The sequence below is a fragment of the Trachemys scripta genome, chromosome 6 (genome assembly GCF_013100865.1).
Source record: "Trachemys scripta elegans isolate TJP31775 chromosome 6, CAS_Tse_1.0, whole genome shotgun sequence".
Lineage (NCBI taxonomy): Eukaryota > Metazoa > Chordata > Testudines > Emydidae > Trachemys > Trachemys scripta.
Genome location: NC_048303.1, coordinates 26,221,780 through 26,242,486, shown reverse-complemented (window position 1 = coordinate 26,242,486; position 20,707 = coordinate 26,221,780). Strand labels below are relative to the sequence as shown.

The following is a 20,707-nucleotide window of genomic DNA, read 5'->3' as shown; positions in this document are numbered from 1 at the left end:
TGATGGATAATGCCTCCAAGGGATTCATTAATATTAATATAATAAATACTGGTGCTGCCTATTTGGTGTAACAGCAAATAAACCATTGAACCAGTGACAGAGATGCCCTGTGGCTAAAGGTTCATGAATATCAAAGAGTAAATTTTGTAAAACTTCTGTGGGTTCCATGTCAATAGATAAAAATTTCCTCCAAACTTTTTCCTGCTGTATTACCATCACTAATGTGAAGGGAATATGCTCTGTCTTACATAATGGTTCTGATTTAATAAAATACCTTTTTGGAAGATCTGTACTACATAAGAACAACAGAATATGGCTAATAAATATGCAGAATATTGCGTCCCAGTTGTACACCTTATCAACTGGTACTTTAAGTAAGAATGCAAATAATTAGATGCAATGCATTTAAAAAGTGGTGTGTCTCCTTTTGTGTAGCATCACACAAGTTCTGGAGATAGAACACTAGGTGTACTAACCATCAAAGATATTTGTATGTGCAGCTGTCTTCCCTATAGTCAACTTCAAACAATTACAACTCATGACAAAGAGAATTAACTCTCTCTCTGCATATTCTTCTGCCGTAATCAAAGTCTGATGTTGTGGTAGTTGTTCAGTTAGGGTTCTGGGTTAGGAGGACAAGGCTCATGTAAATGAACACATTACCACACACAAAAACATACACAATAGCTATTCATTTTCAATTGTGCTCATAGCACCTTTCACTCCCAAAGATCCAAAAGTGCTTCACAAGCTGTAGGCAATTCCAAGCTATCTTGTGCAGGTGTACGTGGTAGGGAAAAGGCATAAAGAACCTTTTATTCTCTGGACTCCCCCTGCACAAAAGCAGGCCAAGATACAAACCTTGTACTCCCTTGAGCACTAGGGAGGAGGCCTGACTAATGCACCCAGGGACCCTCCATGGCTCTAAGGTGGCATGCTCAGCCATCTTAGTGGTGGGTCGGACCTTCGGCGTCTTAGACACATGCTGCCCTCAGACACAGATGCTGTGGGGGAATGCACATTGCTCCTTTTTATGGAGCAATAGCAAAGAATGTTGCAGAGCTTCTTGTCCCTGTCCCCTCCTGCTTGTGACAGCGTTGATGTAGTTGACAAGGCAGGTTGGGGTTGTAATAAAAATCAGAACAATATCAAAAGTCACTTTCATTTTTTAAAAACTGATTTTAATCTGAAATATTTGGATTGAAGTTTTCAAAAGTGACTAGCGATTTTGGATGCCTCCATTTTTAGGTTTCCAACTTGAGACACCGGAAAGGAGCCTGATTTTCAGAAAGCTGAGTGCACATTTTGAAAATCAGGCTTGTCAATGGGGTTTCAAGTTGGGCACCCAACAGCTAAGGCACCTAAAAATGAGTCACGCTTGGAAAAAATTGGCTTGGAATTTTAGAAATATCAGCCTAAAATCTTAATGCTGTACGTCGAATCCCAGATCTAACTTGGAGCAGCCTCAGGAATGACCGGATGAAAGGGTTAATAATGAAATCCATCTAATGAAAAGAAAACCAGAGTACAAAAGTATTGACCCTTACCGAAGATTAACTTTGCAGGGAAGCTAGGAAGAAGGTCAGTTCCAATTTAATAACATTTTATTTTAATTGGCTATCTGTAGAGGTCAGTATAACCTAGGACATTAGGAAAGTAATGCTATACGTTAAGTGGTAATTTTTCACCCAGTCTTAAATAACATTTGTGAACAGCTTTCAGTGAGGATCCTTTTTTGAGACCAGTTGAAAATCTGGTCTTCAGTGCGTTAGAAAAACAACATAGCTGTTACGTTTGCACCTGACCCAAAGCTAACTCAAGTCAGTGGAGAGACTCCTATTTATTTCAGTGGGCTTTGGATGAGACCTTGAGTGAGCTGATACACTAATAGTAAACAATAGAAAAAAATAATATAAAGGGAATCCCTCCTTTGGATTTCCCAGTAGGTTGTAGTTTCTCCATGTTTGTCTCTTAGGTCCTGAACGTGCAATGACTTATGCACATGCTTCACTTTAAGCATGTATGTAGTCCCACTGCCTTTACCAGGACTGCTCAGATCTTTGTAGGATCAGGAGCTTAGATTGTAAGCTTCCAGTGCAGGAACTGACTTCATTTTCAATATGTGTCCATACCACTACGAGCATACAAGAAAAGTCATCATACAGTTACTTAGGCCAGGTCTAAAATACAGACCTATGTTGGTATAACTACATCACTCAGGGGTGTGAAAAATCCATAGTTATACCGATCTTAACCACCACCGTCTGTGAATATCAAACATTGCACATTTATTTCTTGCTTCCAAATTATACATTAAGATGCAAGACATTCTATGAGAAGCATACTTCTTTTTTCATCATTATTGTAGGTAATGGAATGATTGCCTACTGCTGCAAATTAAGCAACTAAGTGCTATATAAACAGAAAATATTCACGCTAAGTAAATTTATTGGATTTGTACATCTCTGAATGTCCATGGGAGCTGTGCTGCTAATTCCCAGTGCATTTTGAGCAGCTACCCCAGATTGCATGGAAACAAATTAGGCATGTAGTAGAAAATATGTTGGGGGTAGTAGATCTGTTAACTCAAGACTGGGGAACCTGCAGTTACCTGGATTCTCACGCTTATCTGAGTTATACATTTTCCAAGTGATGACATTATTTAAATTATAGGCAACAGCATTAACTTACTTGCAGACATCTGCTTTCTAAGTGAAGCATGTAATATAGATCAGCTTTCTAGTTCCATCTGCCTCACTCCCAACAAATACACACCTGGAAATCCTGCAGAGCCCTTATAGCGCATAATTACTGCCATAAAGTGGCTACTGCAGGGTGAAAGGAAGAGTAGAGCATGTTGCGTTAGCTCCATTTCTCTTTCCACTGCATGTGAGGCTTTTCTGTCCTATTTTATTTTGATTTGCTCTTCTCCACACCTCATAGTGTAGAGGGAGTATAGGGCTCATAAACGGGATAGTTATGGGTGCTCTCCTAGACTTTTTTATTGGGGAAAATGAGAAATCTGACTTGCACAGCTTCCTACAATGGGCAGCTTTTTCAGACTAAAAATATTCACTGCCTATTTCAAAGACCAGAAGATATGTCAAAAAATCCTTGATCCCTGGGTTAGTCCTAGAATGGAATGGCACTTGCAACCTTAACTGTGGAGCCATAATCACTGGGTGAGCATGAACGTTATGTATGCAGTTCTTGGAATTAACATTTAATAATCACTGCACAACATGCACTACATTTTGGTAGGGCCATGTACAGCTAAATGGAAAGCTTAACTTGATGCTCTCTAGCCCTATCATAGTAATTTACATCTTCATAGAGTGTGTGCATTTGAGTGCTGCACAGCTTTTCAGAGATTGGTTTAAGTACTGTAGCTCTTGAGATGCACTTTCAGTGCATTCATTTGAATTTCACTTTGCAGTTTTAATTCAGTGCCAACAGTCATTTTGAATTAGTTTTATGGAAAAATAACTTCATAAACATTGACTAACTTTCCTTTAGGCATATATCATATTTTAAATTACTTCTCTGTTCTAGAAAATAAATATTTAACATCCCCAGCACAGTAATTTTTAAGCATACTAAATTTTAGGAAAAAGATATTTGGTGAAATTTTCAAAAGTTCATAAATTACTTAGGAGCCTAAATCCCATTTTCAGAAGTGTCTAAATCCCATTGAAAGGCTCTTTTGAAAATTATATCCATTGTCTTTTAATTCCATGTTTTGTCGTGGAAGTTCAGTGGGAAACGGTGTTTAGCATTTTTGAAAATCAGGCCACCTATTCAATGGCTAAATATGTATCTAGAAATTGAATTTAGACCTCAGCTTTTTAAAAAATCTTTGCCATGTGTATATCTAATAGTACATATACAATTATTGCATTTAAGGACTTTAACTGTTTGCTTCTGCATTATTTCTTTCACCCACTCAACTGCCACAAAAATACCATTAATGACTTCCTAGTATTCCTTGCTAATGTTCCTTCAGTTAGTCTCTCTGAGTAAAATCTAATCTAGCTGTCAGAGATGGCAATATAATTACAATAATTCTGTAATTGTGCCATTTGAGGCCCTGCAGTCACTGAAAAAAATGAGAGCAAGTATATTCTAGAGCAATTCATCTTCAAGCTCTATCCAGTAAAATCTGTTCTCCATTGGAGAAATGGAAAATAAAATACTGGAAGAAGAGTGACTTTCCTTTTTGGAAGTAAGCTACTGTAAGCATAGTTTCCCTTGTGAGCAGAGTATATTGATGTGTAATGTTATACTTACACTATTTATATAGGCACATACTTATTTTCTTTACAAAACATTCTGGATCCTCTGAGATCTTTTCTTTATAATTGTAATTCAGGGCTTCCCTGGAGTTTGCTGATATACTGATTTTTTTTTTTTCAAATCCTACAAAAACATGTAATGCAGATTATATTTTCTTATTGTTCCTTGTTGTATTCGGCTCAGATTATCTCTTTACACATGCTGTGCGTCTCACTTGAATCCTTCGCATACACGAGTCGTGATAGCAGCTTTATGGAAGATGTAGGGGCCTCCAGGGCTAATGTAGGTTGGTGATTTATGAGTACCACTGAGGCTCACTGAGTAGACAGGCAGAGCAGAAAACTCTCCGCACAGGTTTCAAGTTCACCTTTTGAGTGCGCCACAAGCCTCATTCCTTGTGGCCCCGAGCCTCCCAGCAGAGAGAGCACCATAGTGGAGTTATGTTAGTCCAATCACCATTACCCTCATTCACAATTTTCTGCAAGATCTAACCCCTTTGTTTAGCAAGGAGGCTGGAAATAACAACTGATTCCCATTTCTGCCCCTCCCCTGTCCCATCCAACATGTCCCACTAGGCCAGCTGAGTCCAAACCAGGATCTCCTTCCTTCAGGAAGATAGGGGAGTCATGCTGACTCTTCTCCTCTCCATCTGGTTGGTTTTATGAGGTTTTCCTTAGCTCCATGCCATGAAGGCGAAGGAAACATCTGACTCTTGGAAATTAATCTGCATTAATGCCCAATTCCCATTTCTTTCCCCATCCTAGGCCATTTGTTCAAGATCTTTCCAGACAGTCACTTAAAAGGTCAACTTGAACTGTAGACACTACTAAGTAGTTAAATCAGTCACTCTGGTTATTTGATAGCTACATGCATCATTATGTGGAGATGGTGTGAACACTGTGGTTTAGCTGATACGGCTTCAAAGTAACAGCATTCATAACGGCGTGGAAGAGTTTCTGAAGCAACCCTTTTATTAATCCAGAAGACAGAGTGAAGCATACGGTTTCTCATCACTAGTTGACGAAGGAAAGGCAGACTCATATCGATTTAATATACCCTGATAGTGTCCTGCTGACTGATGTGATAAGCAGAGGTGCTGGAACAATTTTTATATGGGGGTGCTGACAGCCATTAAACTAAACTGTAAACACTGTAAATGATGGAAACCACTTCAAACCAAAACCAGGGGATGCAAGCGCACGCCCAGCGTTCCTAGTTCCAGCACCTATGGTGATAAACCACTTACAATGTGCTTAAACTTGAGGCATATGACTAGCAGTGAGCCTGGACTAAGGAATTGGTCTCAGTTTCCTCTTATGGTGTGTGTTCACTTAAACCCTCATTTCTTGATCACACAGGGAATTATTAAAGCTTTTCCTTCATTTGCTTAATAACCCCTTTACCCCAGGTCTTTCCATTGGATCCCTCTGGAGTATTCTTTATTCCTATGACTGGCACAGGATTCTGCTCTGCACCATGCGGGTGTTCTTAGAAAGCCTCTTTGGGTAGCTGCAAGCCACCGTGAACCTCAGAGGGAGCAAAAAATGCAGGGCATCTTTACAGTATCTGTACAGTGTCCGTGTCTTCCCAAGGTATCTTTGAATTCAGCCTGAACTGCTGAAAAGGTGGCAGGAGGAAGGGAGAATTCATTCCATCCCTGTGCACTTTTTGTAGCAGTTATGCTGGCACAAAGGAGAAGCAAAGCAACAGTAAGCCTCTTCCTACCCCAACTTTTGTAAGTATTCCTAGTTTAGGGAAGGCGCAGAGCTGATTTGAAAAACTTTCCTCCTAATCCCAACTCTGATTGATAGTGTTCTTATTATAATGCATGGGGTTAGGGAGAATTTGAACCAGTGCACTAAAATGAATCTTTTCTCTGGATTCCCAAACAAGTTCCATTAATGTACTTAGAAGCTTACAATGCTCATTTAAAGAAAAACAGCACCCAAAAAAGTACAAACCCTGAATCCTGTACAAGCTTGTAGGGGAGGGGGGGTATAATAACCTTTAGGGTGTATTTCTATCTGTTGCCAATTTTAAAATAATTTTGGTTTTTCCAAGGAGTTGACTAAAGCAGTTGGTCTCTCTACGTACGAGACCAGGTTATTTAATTACAACGTTTCTATTAAGAGTGTTTAATCAAGTTGCAGAGAGTGACCTATTGTATGTACTGCATTTTATCCTATTTAAGAGAAAATTAGATAGAAATTAATTCTAACTTCTGTTAAGTGAAACAGTGTAGTTCTGCCTCTCAACCCAATGCCTCCTTCCATGCCCACTGCTATCAGCTAATTAGCTTTTAGCAGAAATTTCATGTAACTGTTGGCTGCTGTTGCAGGCAGTTTCCAGGAAGAGTAAATATTTATTTTTAAGACAGGCTTCATTTTGCGCACAAGGCACTCAAATCATTTAACGAACAATCTGGTATATGTTGACTGCAATTAAATCTAGCATTGAGCTTTAAAAGTAACAGAAATCCCTTGTAAATGTGCACTGATAGTAGGAGGTATAACTGGGGACCTAGAGCTCTGTTTTCATTTAGAACAGACCAAGATTTGCTTGTTGGCCTTTGGTCTGAGGGCCCATTTTCAGCATAAAGGAACAAAAGTGACTTTCTGAGAAATCATGGTTTTGGGAGCCCTTAACCCTACTTTGCACATACAGACTGGCATGACGCCATCTGACACTAGTAGGGACCACAGAGAGAGGAAATTCACAACTTGATTTCCACACTCCTATTGGCAGCAACATTTTTCTGGCCCAAGTAGCGATGCTCAATTTTAGTAATATGAAGTTATTTCCCTTGTAGAGCACATACCAACTTCAAATAGCTGTATGATGATTTTTTCAACCAGTTTCTATTCCGCCTCTTTAGAATACAATTGCTCTTCCCCTTCCCACATGACTAATGTGTGGGGAAAAGCCACTCAATAGGAGTTCTGCACATGGATCGAGGGCAGTATATGGTCCTTAGGCAACATATGCTTCTCAAAATGCAATTTAAACATTAAGCTGGATCAAGCCCTTAAACTGGTGAATGAAGGCAAGGAAAGAAATCCCCAGATGCACCATTGATAAAATAGAGCATCCCATTAGCAGTGAAGACTTGATGCAAGGGGCCAAAAGCTTACATGGAGGGATGCAATATCCTCCTGCCGGGCCATAAAGGAGAATATCTTCAGCTGCAGACTTGCCATAGTGCACCATCAGCACCCTTTCTCACTGAGTCCTAGTCTACAGACTGAGTCCTAGTCTACATGGCTCTCCAGATAACTAAAGGAAGCAAAAAGCAAGAGAGAGTCCTGTGGCACCTTTAAGACTAACAGATGTATTGGAGCATAAACTTTCGTGAGTGAATGCCCACTTCGTCGGATGCATGCACGAAAGTTTATGCTCCAATAAATCTGTTAGTCTGGATCCGTAAAAAGCAACAGAGAGTCCTGTGACACCTTTAAGACTAACATGGCTACCCCTCTGATAAAGGAAGCAAAACCACCCAGGGCCCCTATAAGAGGGCCTCAAGATCATCCTGGGAGCATGTTAATGACTAGGTTGGCATAATCCATGATAACTCAACCAGGGTTAATGAGGAAATAATGCCACATCTTTAGCTATCCCTACACCATGCCCTAGATAAGAGTCGTGCAAGGTTGCTGAGAAGACAGTTCAGCCTCTGCAGAACTCTGTATTTCCGGGTTTCCAAGGAAAAGTTTGTGTAGTGCTGTCAGTCAGTGTCCAGTGCACAAATCTGAGTGGCTGACACAGAGAAGTGCTCACCCAAGGTAAACGTTGATACTCATTAAAGCAAAGTCTCCCAAGTTATTTTTTTATCTTTATTTTGGAGAGGGTTCAAAATGTTTCTTATAATTACTAAAGATGCTAATCATAATCAAGTGCTAGTAAGTTATTTACATTTGAATGGAAATCTCTTGATTTATTACAAATTATTAATATGGCCAATGAACATATTTTAAGTGATTTAATGTAGGAAGAAAGAGCTTTGACAGTTGGCAGTTGTTTTTCACCTTGGGAAAAAAAGCAGGAAAATGCCATTTTCCATGGATATTTGTTTCTCTGTGGTAAAGAAATTTCCACTGAAGTTGCTGGCCAAATTGATGATGGAATTTTTTTGGTATGATCTGATACATTGTATGCTTTATGTCATGGATCATAGTTATGCACTGTGTTGCCTTATTGAAATATGGGACAGCAGGAAATAAATGGAAAAGAAAGAATTATCAAGGAAAAGTTTTACACTTGGAAGTTCCCCATATGTATGTCTCTTTCCAGGTTGCTTGGCCTAACACTGTTATGTTTTCTATATACAAAAAGAAAAACATGTATTTCAGTAAGGATTACTTATTTTCGATTAAAGAAAACAGCCAATCAAAGGAAGAACAATGATAAAACCTTCATGACAGAAAGCAGTCTCTTCTCACTTCATTAGACCCTTACTTTCAACTTGCCTGACAGTCTTACCCACAGCACTCAGGTAGGCAGAAATTGACAAGCCATTTAATTTAATGATGCAGCACACAGAAAACCATAGCTAAATATACTCCACAAGCACTTTATATCCAATACAGCATTGTGTGCAGTTATATATTTGGGGGAAAACAGATTATATAGGCTCATCATATGGTGATGGTAATAATCTTTTCTTCCACTAGTATCTCAGGACAATGTAAACAGAAGCCTCTAAAGTTAGACATTTTAAAATCAGCAGCTCCAGATAACTTTCATCTGAGAGGTCTAAAAGAGCTTGTTCAGGAGCTTGCTGGAACAGTAATGTTGATTTTCAAGAAGTCTTGGAGCACTGGGGAAGTTCCAGAAGACTGGAAGAAAGCGAATGTACCAGTTTTTAGAAAGGGTAAATGGAATGACCGTGTTAATTATAGGTTTGTCAACATGACATAGATCCTGGGCTTTTGATACGGTCTCCCACAGTATTCTTGCCGCCAAGTTAAAGAAGTATGGGCTGGATGAATGGACTGTAAGGTGGATAGAAAGCTGGCTAGATCATCGGGCTCAACGGGTAGTGATCAATGGCTCCATGTCTAGTTGGCAGCCGGTTTCAAGCGGAGTGCCCCAAGGGTCGGTCCTGGGGCCGGTTTTGTTTAATATCTTTATTAATGATCTGGAGGATGGTGTGGACTGCACTCTCAGCAAGTTGGCAGATAACACTAAACTGGGAGGCATGGTAGATACGCTGGAGGGTAGGGATCAGATACAGAGGGACCTAGACAAATTGGAGGATTGGGCCAAAAGAAACCTGATGAGGTTCAACAAGGACAAGTGCAGAGTCCTGCACTTAGGACGGAAGAAACCTATGCACTGCTACAGACTAGGGACCGAATGGCTAGGAAGCAATTCTGCAGAAAAGGACCTAGGGGTCACAGTGGATGAGAAGCTGGATATGAGTCAACAGTGTGCTCTTGTTGCCAAGAAGGCTAATGGCATTTTGGGCTGTATACGTAGGGGTATTGCCAGCAGATCGTGGGATGTGATCGTTCCCCTTTATGCGTCACTGGTGAGGCCTCATCTGGAGTACTGTGTCCAGTTTTGGGCCCCACACTACAAGAAGGATGTGGAAATATTGGAAAGAATCCAGCGGAGGGCATCAAAAATGATTAGGGGTCTGGAGCACATGACTTATGAGGAGAGGCTGAGGGAACTGGGATTGTTTAGTCTCCAGAAGAGAAGAATGAGGGGGGGATTTGATAGCAGCTTTCAACTACCTGAAGGGGGGTTCCAAAGAGGATGGAGCTCGGCTGTTCTCAGTTGTGGCAGATGACAGAACAAGGAGCAATGGTCTCAAGTTGCAATGAGGGAGGTCTAGGTTGGATATTAGGAAACACTATTTCACTAGGAGGGTGGTGAAGCACTGGAATGCTTTACCTAGGGAGGTGGTGGAATCTCCTTCCTTGGAGGTTTTTAAGGCCCGGCTTGACAAAGCCCTGGCTGGGATGATTTAGTTGGGAATTGGTCTTGCTTTGAGCAGGGGGTTGGACTAGATGACCTCCTGAGGTCCCTTCCAACCCTTATATTCTATGATTCTAAGATAACGGAGCTGCTGATATGGGACTCGATTAATAAAGAACTAAAGGAGGGTAAAGGAATTCATGCAAATCAGCATGGATTTATGGAAAACTAGATCCTGTCAAACAAATTTGAAATCTTTTTTTTTTTTTTTTTTTTTTTTTTGAGATTACAAGTTTCGTTGATGAAGGTAATAGTGTTGACGTAATATATTAAGACTTCTGGAAGGTGTTTGACTTGGTACTGCACAACATTTTGATTTTTAAAAGCTAGAACAATATGAAATTAACATGGCACAGTTTTAAATGGATTAAAAACCAGCTAACAATGTAATTGCAAATGGAGAGTCATAATCAAGTGGGTCTGTTTCCAGTGGGGTCCTACACAAATTGGTTCTTTGCCCTGGGCTATTTACCGTTTTTGTCAATGATTTGGAAGAAAACATAAAATCATCTCTGATAAAGTTTGCAAGTGACACACAAATTGGGGGTGTTGTAAATAATGAAGAGGACAGGTCACTGATTCAGAGCAATCTGAATCCCTTGGTTAACTGGGAAAAAGTAAACAATGTATGTTTTAATGTGGTTAAATGTATACATTTAGGAACAAAGAATGTAGGCCATTCTTACAGGAAGAGGGACTCTATTCTGGAAAAGAGTGATTCTGAAAAAGATTAGGGGTCCTGGTGGGTAATCAGCTGAACATGAGCTCCCAGTATGTTGCTGTGACAAAAGAGCTAATGTGACCCTGGAATGCATAAACGTGAATCTTGAGTAGGAGTAAAGAAGATATTTTACCTCTGTATTTGGCACTGGTACGACCACTGCTGGAATACTGTGTCCAGTTCTAGTGCCCACAGTTCAAGAAGGATGTTGGTTAATTGGAGAGGATTCAGAGAAGAGCCGTGAGAACGATTAAAGGATTAGAAAACATGCCTTTTAATGATAACTCTAGGAGCTCAATGTATTTAGCACAAGAAAGAGACGATTAAGGGGTGACTTGATTACAGTTTATAAGTATCTACATGGGGAACAAATATTTAATAATGGGTTCTACAATCTATCAGGGAAGGTATATCATGATCCAATGGCTGCAAGGTGAAGCTAGACAAATTCAGACTGGGAATGTAAATTTTTAATAGTGAAAGTAATAAACCATTGGAACAATTTACCGAGGGTTGTGGTTGATTCTCCATCACTGACAATTTTTAGATCAAGATTGGCTGTTTTTCTAAAAGATACCATCTAGGAATTATTTTGGCCTGAGTCACAGACTAGATGATCACCATGGTCTCTTCTGGCCTATGAATTTGTTACACTTTAAAAGGAATAATGCAGATCATAAAAGTAGGAAACATTGCATGGCTGAGGAACAAAGAGAAATCAATATTGATCCATATTTATTTATTTACCTATTTCCAAAACAACATAACAAGAGTTCTGGTGTGAAATAGAGACAGCAGCTTGAGCTGGCATGGTGCTAAACCCATGGTTTTCAAATCAGCACAAGCACAGATCTTCTTGTTGCTAATTTTTAGCCAACAAAATTTTCTTCTGCCAAAAGAAAAAGAAACTTCTAGCACGTCCCTGCAGCCCCCCACTTCCTGCAGCTCCCATTGGCTGGGAACGGTGAACCGCAGCCACTGGGAGCTGTGGGGGGCTGTTCCTGTGGATGGTCAACGTCCGCAAAATGTCTCGCGGCCTGCAATCAGCTTATCCTGATGGGACGCAGGTTGCTCACCACTGGCTTAAGTCCTTTGCTGAATTGGAGCCCATCTCCTTTGTCTTCAGTTGAGTTACACCAAAGATGACATTGACCGTGTGTTCTGATTCATGATTTTCTTCCTAACCACATTAGATTAGTGCAGTTGATTCTTAGCATGGGGCAGCAGAATATAACTGGCTGCATGTTTCTTTACAACCTTGTTCAATGGCAATGATAACGATATACGGTGCGTTTTTTTTTTTTTTTTTCTTGCATAGAAAACTTGTGTTTCTGAAATGATTTCATCTCAGTGCAGCAAAATGTTCGTCTAATTTTAAACTGGTTCCTTTTGTAGTAAATATATCAAGACATTTGACTCTCCTTTTCCAAATTCTGTTTTAGGGTAAGATGGTGAAAGGAATGGGTGGTGCTATGGACTTGGTGTCTAGTGCACAAACCAAAGTGGTCGTCACCATGGAGCACTCTGCCAAGGTAAAGCTTTCTCTCTTCCTTCTAGCTGTTCAGCTCTAAGCCAATATTTTGCACTGTAACAAAAAGTTACTTTATCTTCCCTGTGGAGATTCTTGAGAATGTTGTTGTTAGTTGCAATAGAAGTACTTAACGGGTGTTTAGGACACTTATTTCTTTCTTGGGTACAAATCTTTTGACTTAAAAAAATTTAGTACACCTCTACTCCAATGTAACGCTGTCCTCGGAAGCCAAAAAAATCTTACTGTGTTATATCGAACTTGCTTTGATCCGCCGGAGTGCGCAGCCCCGCCCCCCTGGAGCACTGCTTTACCACGTTATATCCGAATTCATAGACTCATAGACTTTAAGGTCAGAAGGGACCATTATGATCATCTGGTGTGACCCCCTGCATGCTGCAGGCCACAAAACCGTCCCTACCCTTCCCTTGATTCTGCTGATGAAGTCCCCAAATCCTGTGTTTTAGTGACTTCAATTGGCAGAGAACCCTCCTGCTAGCGATCCCTGCCCCATGCTGCGGAGGAAGGCGAAAAACCTCCAGGGCCTCAGCCAATCTACCCTGGAGGAAAATTCCTTCCCGACCCCAAATATGGCGATCAGCAAGACCCCGAGCATGTAGGCAAGAGTCACCAGCCTGACCCTTGTTAGCCATTATACTATTTACCTTCCATAACTCTGTATTCCTCAGCTAATATGTTTTACCATTAAACCATTCCCTCCATAAACTTATCTAACTTAATCTTAAAACCAGACAGGTCCCTCGCCCTCACCGTTTCCCTCGGAAGGCCGTTCCAATATTTCACCCCTCTGACGGTCAGAAACCTTCGTCTAATTTCAAGCCTAAACTTCCCCACGGCCAGTTTATATCCATTCGTTCTCGTGTCCACATTAGTACTAAGCTGGAATAATTCCTCTCCCTCCCTTGTATTTATCCCTCTGATATATTTAAAGAGAGCAATCATATCCCCCCTCAGCCTTCGTTTCATCAGACTAAACAACCCGAGCTCCTCTAGTCTCTTTTCATACGACAGGTTTTCCATTCCTCTGATCATCCTAGTGGCCCTTCTCTGCACCCGTTCCAATTTGAGTTCATCTTTTTTAAACATGGGAGACCAGAACTGCACACAGTACTCCAAATGAGGTCTCACCAGCGCCTTATACAACGGAAGCAGCACCTCCTTATCCCTACTAGATATCCCTTGCCTAATGCATCCCAAGACCGCATTGGCTTTTTTCACCGCCACGTCACATTGTCGACTCATAGTCATCCTCCGGTCTACAAGAACCCCTAGGTCCTTCTCCTCTTCCATGTTATATCATGTTGCGTTATATCGGAGTAGATGTGTGTTTTAAATCACACACATTCTTGAGTGATTTTATGTAATTTTAATGTGTATGCAAAGTGCTGGATCTACAGCAGATGCTATCGATGGTACTTGTTCTTCACCTTACAGCCAACTGGAAAAATGAAGTTTTCCATGGGCATTTGTTTCACTGTGAGGAAAAGAAATTTGCCATTGAAATTGCTGTCCAATTTAATAGTGACAGCTCAATGAAAGAAACCTTATCTGCATGATTTCATACAGTCTGTTTTATATTGCTACAACAGAAATACAAAGTTAGAGACTTTCATTTTTGGTAAACAATGAATGCTGAGACGCTAGAGTAAACAATCCAGGGGTCTAAGTGGCAACCCCTGCACTTTGAGAAACATTACAATATTGATTGGACACTTTGATTGCATAGAAGAGTTGTGTGTTGTTTTTTAACTGCTAAAATACTAAAAAACTACCTTTTTTAAATTCACAGTTGAACTAAACTTGTAGATGCTGGTAGAATATAGAAAGAAAAAAACAAAAAACAAAGTATGGTAAAACAAAGGGATTTCTCCCCATCCTCTAATGTATTCTGGAAGGGTTTTCTTTATCTCCTTCGTCAGAAGCATCAGGGATGGCTGGAGACGGGGCATTGGACAGTCTTGGCCAAGGTTCTGAGGTGGCATTGAGCATTCTCTCACTCAGGTGCTTTCCTGGATAGTTCTTGCTCAGATGCTAACTGATCATCATATGCAAAGTCAGAAAAGAATTTTTCCCAAGTTAGATTCGCAGTGACCTTGGGGGTTTTTCACCTTCCTTTGCAGTTGTGTGAGTGCAGGTCACTTGCCAGGACTATCTGGGTATATCTCACTTAATCATTTCCTTTCCATTGCAGTGACCTTGGGCCCCAGTGCACCTTGGTCCCTCCTACTATCTGCCAATGGCACATACCCTTCAGGCATTAAACTCTATGACAAAATAACAATGGTAGTTTTAATGAAAACCAACAAGGCACTGGAAAATGGTTTACAGAATCTTTCACCGGGTTCATACGTGATAAAGGACAGTAGTAAATGAAAACCACCATGACCCCCACATAGCCGTTCCGGGGTCTCTGTGAAATGAATTGGTGCGCTCACTCCATCACTAGGGGTTGTTCCTCAGAAGATGGTTGAAGCAGATTGCTGAAGCATTGTGGGGGAAGTTTACAGCCATTGCCCACGTTGCCTCTGTTCTTTGCATAAAGGATAGAGTTGACAATCTGGCACCTCAAGCACTAATTAAAAGAAATATAAATTGTATCAAACCCTGCAAGCTTTACAGGGTTATTATATGAGCTCTAAAGGCATTATAGTATAAAATAAGCAGCTGAATGGTGGATCAGCATTCACATCACGCTCCCTGTCAGTACCTAGCCTTGGCTGGGGAAGCTAATGATCCAACCAGTGGACCAAATTTGGCGATGAATCCTGGTCCTGTGCCACCTGAGGCATGTTGCACATATGCTAAGATAATTATCTCTATTCAAGTCACAGGGGATAAAAGACAAAATTTTCTGCTGGTATAAATTGGTGCCCCTCCCTTGAAGTCAATAGAGCTGTGTTAATTTATACCGGCAGAAAATTTGGGCCAAACTCTCCCAGTTGCTTTTACCTGTTAACACTTCACATATGAGCATTCTGTGCTGGGAGTGTTTGTAATATTGAACCTTATATTGGTAGCATGTGTGACGGGTTCCCCCTGGGGTGCCACCTGAAATTGGGTATCACTGAGCCACCTGACCCACCAGCCTGGGCTCCCTCTCGCATTGTACTGCTGTGACAAGCTGTAAAGACCTCCAGCCTGCACTTTCACCAGCATTTATACAGGTAGAGACGCTCCCAGCTGCAGTTACACACAGGCTCTCTAACCACCAGCTTCCCAGCATGGGACCCCAGAGCAGTACTGTCCTGCGCTGGTCAAATCTGGCCAGTATATGGGTTTAATACCCAGTCTGCCTCTCCCTCAATGTGAAGAGAACATACACACTTGTGATAACCAAGCAGAGATTTTCGCCAAGCACTCCAGTCAAAGCTCACTGGTTTAGATTAAAACAAAAACAAGTTTATTAACTACAAAAGATAGATTTTAAGTGATTATAAGGGATGGCAAACAGATCAAAGCAGGTTATCTAGCAAATATACAAAGCAAGTAAACCCAGCAAATAAACAAAAAATGCAAACAAAGCTTAATATACTAGATAGATTGGATATGAATTAGCAGATTCTCACCCTAAGAGATGATACAAGCAGGCTGCAGATTCGTAAGGGCAAGCTGCACTTGCTTTCCAGCTTGGAATCCCCAGGTGTTACATACACAGGCTAGAAATCCCTTTAGTCTGGGTCCAGCACTTCCATCAATCCTCTGGGCAGCCCTGATCATTAATAGAGGGTAGTCATACTCAGACTCAGTTTGGTACTTGCCTTCATGCATTTCCTTGTGATACTTCAAGGCTGCCTGAGAAGACTTCTCTTCACGTGTTTAAATTGAAAACAGTTGAAGGTACAGATCTGATTGGAGCACTCAGAAACTTGCAGAATCAAGCCCTTAGAGTATAAACTCTTCAGAACAGGACAGTCTCTTACTATGTGTTTATATGTTGCTTAGCATATCAGTCTTGGCTGGGCCTTCAGGGAACTACCATAACACTATTACTATTAATAAGCAAAAATATTTTTTAAAGTCTAAATATAAAAGCAAAATGTTCTTCCCTTGAGAAGACTCCAGAGTCCAATGCCCCTCTCACTGATCATTCCTATCAGGGTGCATTTTGAAAAAGACTTGCAGACCACACACTCTGCACAGATAAGGCCCTACCAGAGGCAAAAAAGGCACTTACTCTGTCCCTCATTCAGTGGAATTGCTATATCGCAGAATGGGCAGGTTTTTAAACCTTGAGATTTTCATTCCGCCATAGGCCTGATAGCCCCAGATTCTGAGGCAGCTAAGTAACAAAAGTCTCACTCTAACTACATTATTAGTATTATGTTGCCAGTGGGCTAACAACAAATACATGTATTTGGAAAAATTAGGAAAAACCAAGTACAGTAACCTCACTAACAACTATGTAACAATAGAGACACTACAGTGTGGGGAAAACACGGAAGTTGTTCTGTCTCACTGCCATGGACAGCAAGAAGGAACTGAGTGGCAGCTGGGGTCACTCCTCCCTCAGGAACAGGGAGACACAAAAGCATGCAAGATGCATGCGTGGCCCCAGTGGACACTGCTGAAAAAGATTCTGCTCTCCAGAGCACGCACACCAAGAGTGGGCTCCACATGTACAGATACTCAAAGAAGTGCAAATACTGGCCCTGAACACTTATACCTAACCTCCAGAAGTCAGGAAATTCAACTCAGGCTGACGTTACATACACAACTCATCCATGCACTGTTTATCTATTTAAAATAGTATAAGCAAGATCTCCTTTTGTAAAATTCTTGGGGCTGACTTGTATGCTGCTTTAGCCAATGGGAGTGCTGAAATCTGAGGAGAATGAAAACACAAGAATTGTGCTATTATGAATTGTGGGGTTTTATTTATTCATTCTTGGGTGCATGCAGTGCTGATCTGATGGGTTAGTGACATAGGCGACCGCCCAGGGCGCCGTAGTCATGGGGCACACCATGGTCAAGAAACTGCAGAAGGACACTGAGCTCCTAAGTAATGATTATTAGCCAAGCCCACTCAGGAGGCAGGGAGAGGGGATAAAGGGGGTGTGGGGTGGGAGCCAGGTGCTCACACACGACCCCTCTCCGCCCTCCCGGCAGCACGGAACCTGCAGTGCCACTGCCCCTCCACCTGCTGCAGCTCTGCCTGCTGAATGGTCACCTGCTGTTCGAGAAGCCTGGGCAGGGAACAGGCCACCTGGGCTCTCTTCGCCGATCTGCCCTACCCGGAGAACAAGCTCTTCCTCAGGGAAGGTGTCATAGAGGGCTTCCTGTAGGGGGCAGGCAGCAAGCTCCCCCAGGGCACCATTTTCCCTAAGGCTGGCCCTGGTGCATGTATGTATAATTTGGGCTTTTAGGTACAAGAAATGCCTTATGTGCATTTCTTTTGGGGAGCCTGTTTTGGAAATCTCTGAATTATTAATTTAGTTTCTGCTTTCTGTGGGAAGTACGTTCTTCATTTTTCAGCAAATATGTGGTCTCAGAGGCTGATGTTTGTGGGCTACCATTCCAGATCTTTCTTTATCTTCTCTGAGAAAAAAAACATTAAGACTGATACCAAAAACATTTATTTCCATTGATTGTTGTCTATAATTATCATCTCCTCTTTGAATGGTTTATTGTACTGTATAATCGGAATGTATGGTAGATGTGCAGCTCATATAATATACTGTGTGGTTATCTACTTGTCATTTTTTGAGACTGGCAGGAATAATGGCATTCCCACAAACTAATTTATTTTTAAATTGAGAATTTTGCTCTCCCTGGAGAGCTTACGTTTTAGAAGCTTGTCCCTCTCTTTTGGTTCTCAATACTGCTTGCTCTTGCTGCTCCAAGAGTGAAGAAATTGCAAATATATAAATCTAAAACTCAAAAATAGAAAGCTGCTGTTATGATTTTTAGATGCTCTGTCAAAAGCCAAAAACGCACACAACCCTCACCAGTAACACCACTTCTGAAGCAAGTAGCATTCCCTTGGGATAGCTATTTCTGCCAGAGCAGATTTCCTGTTCAATCCTACTTATTCCTATACCCAAAAGAGTTTCTCTCAGAGAGCAAATTGTTGTTTCATCTGCATCTAAGAAGTACTTCAAACTCGTCAGAGAAGTGCTCCTTCATCCCCCTCAGAACCCAACATTTCTGCCAACTGAAACAAATATATGAATACACATTAGCCATCCTCTTGGAAAAGAGGATTTTATTACAACCTGCACTGATAAGAAGTCGATGGTTAAGGGCTGGTCTATACTGGGGGTGGGGTGGGGGATCAATCTAAGATACGCAACTTCAGCTACGTGAATAGCGTAGCTGAAGTCGAAGTATCTTAGATCGATTTACCTTGGGTCCTCACGGCGTGGGATCGATGGCCGCGGCTCCCCCGTCGACTCCGCTACTGCCTCTCACTCTGGTGGAGTTCCGGAGTTGACGGGGAGCGCGTTCGGGGATTGATTTATCACGTCTAGACAAGACACGATAAATCGATCCCTGATAGATCGATTACTACCCGCCGATCCGGCAGGTAGTGAAGACGTACCCTTAGAGACAGCCAAAGACATCGCTGGTTTGTATGTTATCTGTTTAGATTGCAGCATCTTCAGAGCAGATATCGCTTTATCTTACTTGTTGCTCTGCAAATAAACAGTAATAAGATAATTCACTGACAGGGTTAGGATCTGATGATGGATTAACAGAAATCAAGATGTAAGACATTGAAGTGTAGTGAGAGGCTACAGAGGAGAGAGGAATGACATTTAGCTGCAGCAAAAAGGAATGATTGACATCAGATCCTCCAAGGCTTCTGAAATGTCTGTGAATGCCAGTAGTGGAGGAAAAAACAGAAGAAATATTATGTGTGGGAAAAGCTAGAGGGTGAAGGAACTAGATACCAACCAAGCTCACTGCAATGTCAAGAATTGTCAATGTAACTTCAGCATGGGCAAAGACTATTGAATTTGGGCATTGTCAGTCTTTGTAAACACCAAAGTAGTTTTCTTCACACTTACCTGTACCATAACTTCTGTGCTGTTTGCACTCTCTGTGATAAGTGCAAGTTTAGGATGAATAGGACGTCACCTCGGTTCTTCCACACCACTTATTCTGGAGATTTGGGAAACCATCATTTTATATTGTGGTATGAGTCAGGATGATCCAGTTATTTTTCAGTTGAAGCTATCGTTTTTCGTTCTATAGTCTCTTCTATTTCTATTTGAAAGAAGAAGTGGCAAACATTTAATACTGGAGATCAGCCCAAGAGTTCACATCTGGGTCTGAACTTTCCCAAAATTCAAGGGGATTTAGATGTAGTGTGGTGGTGGTGGCTCATCATTACCATGCTAATATCTGTTGCAAGCAGAGTCACCAGGTATGTTTTATGGTTGATACATTAGATAGCCCTGATAATGAATTTAGCCCACTCTTGAAACTTTTTCATCTTATAACCAGTTTAAATTTTTTTTTACATCTTCAGCTACAGTGATGACTCACAAAACTTCCAGGTTGTTATGATACACTTGTAAATTCTCAGAAAATTTGTTCTGTACTCAAGAGTAAGTGCTGTACTTTTGAAGACAATATGTTGTATTTTTCATACAAAGAGGTTGAATCCCTGCACTAAGTGCAAGATAGAACTCGATGTTAATTATGAAGTTGCAACCAGCACTTCCATTGTTTATTTGTGCATCTTCCTTTAAACTTTGAGAAGTGCTTGAATGCTAGGGGTTTTCTACTCATGGGCTCTGATTTACAGTATCAGAGTATATATTAAAAAAACCGAGAACATTCTTTTACTGTTGTTTCATTAGGTCACGGGTGGGCAAACTTTTTGGCCTGAGGGCCACATCTGGGTGGGGAAATGGGATCATGAATGTAGGGCTGGAGCAGAGGGTTGGGGTGCGGGGCGTGCAAGGGGGCTCAGGGCAGGGGGTTGGGGTGAAGGAGGGGGTGCAACGTGCGGGAGAGGGCTCAGGGCGGGGGTTGGAGTGCAGGGGGGGTGCGGAGTGCATCACGGGGCTCAGGGCAGGGGATTGGGGTGCAGGAGGGGTGCGGCATGGGCTCAAGGCAGAGGGTCAGGGCAGGGGGTTGGGATGCAGGGTGCAGGAGGGGTTCAGGTTGCAGGCTCTGGCCCGGCACCGCTTACCTTGAGTGGCACCAGGGTGGCA

General features: G+C 41.6%; 1 protein-coding gene across 1 annotated transcript in view; it reads left to right on the top strand.

Moving 5' to 3' along the window:
* The window catches only part of OXCT1 (3-oxoacid CoA-transferase 1), a 129,735-nt gene that overhangs the window by 92,673 nt on the left and 16,355 nt on the right, over window positions 1-20,707 (top strand). The window contains exon 14 of the mRNA XM_034774748.1: window positions 12,439-12,528. Coding sequence (XP_034630639.1) covers window positions 12,439-12,528 — 90 coding nt within the window. The remainder of the gene's footprint in view (window positions 1-12,438; window positions 12,529-20,707) is intronic.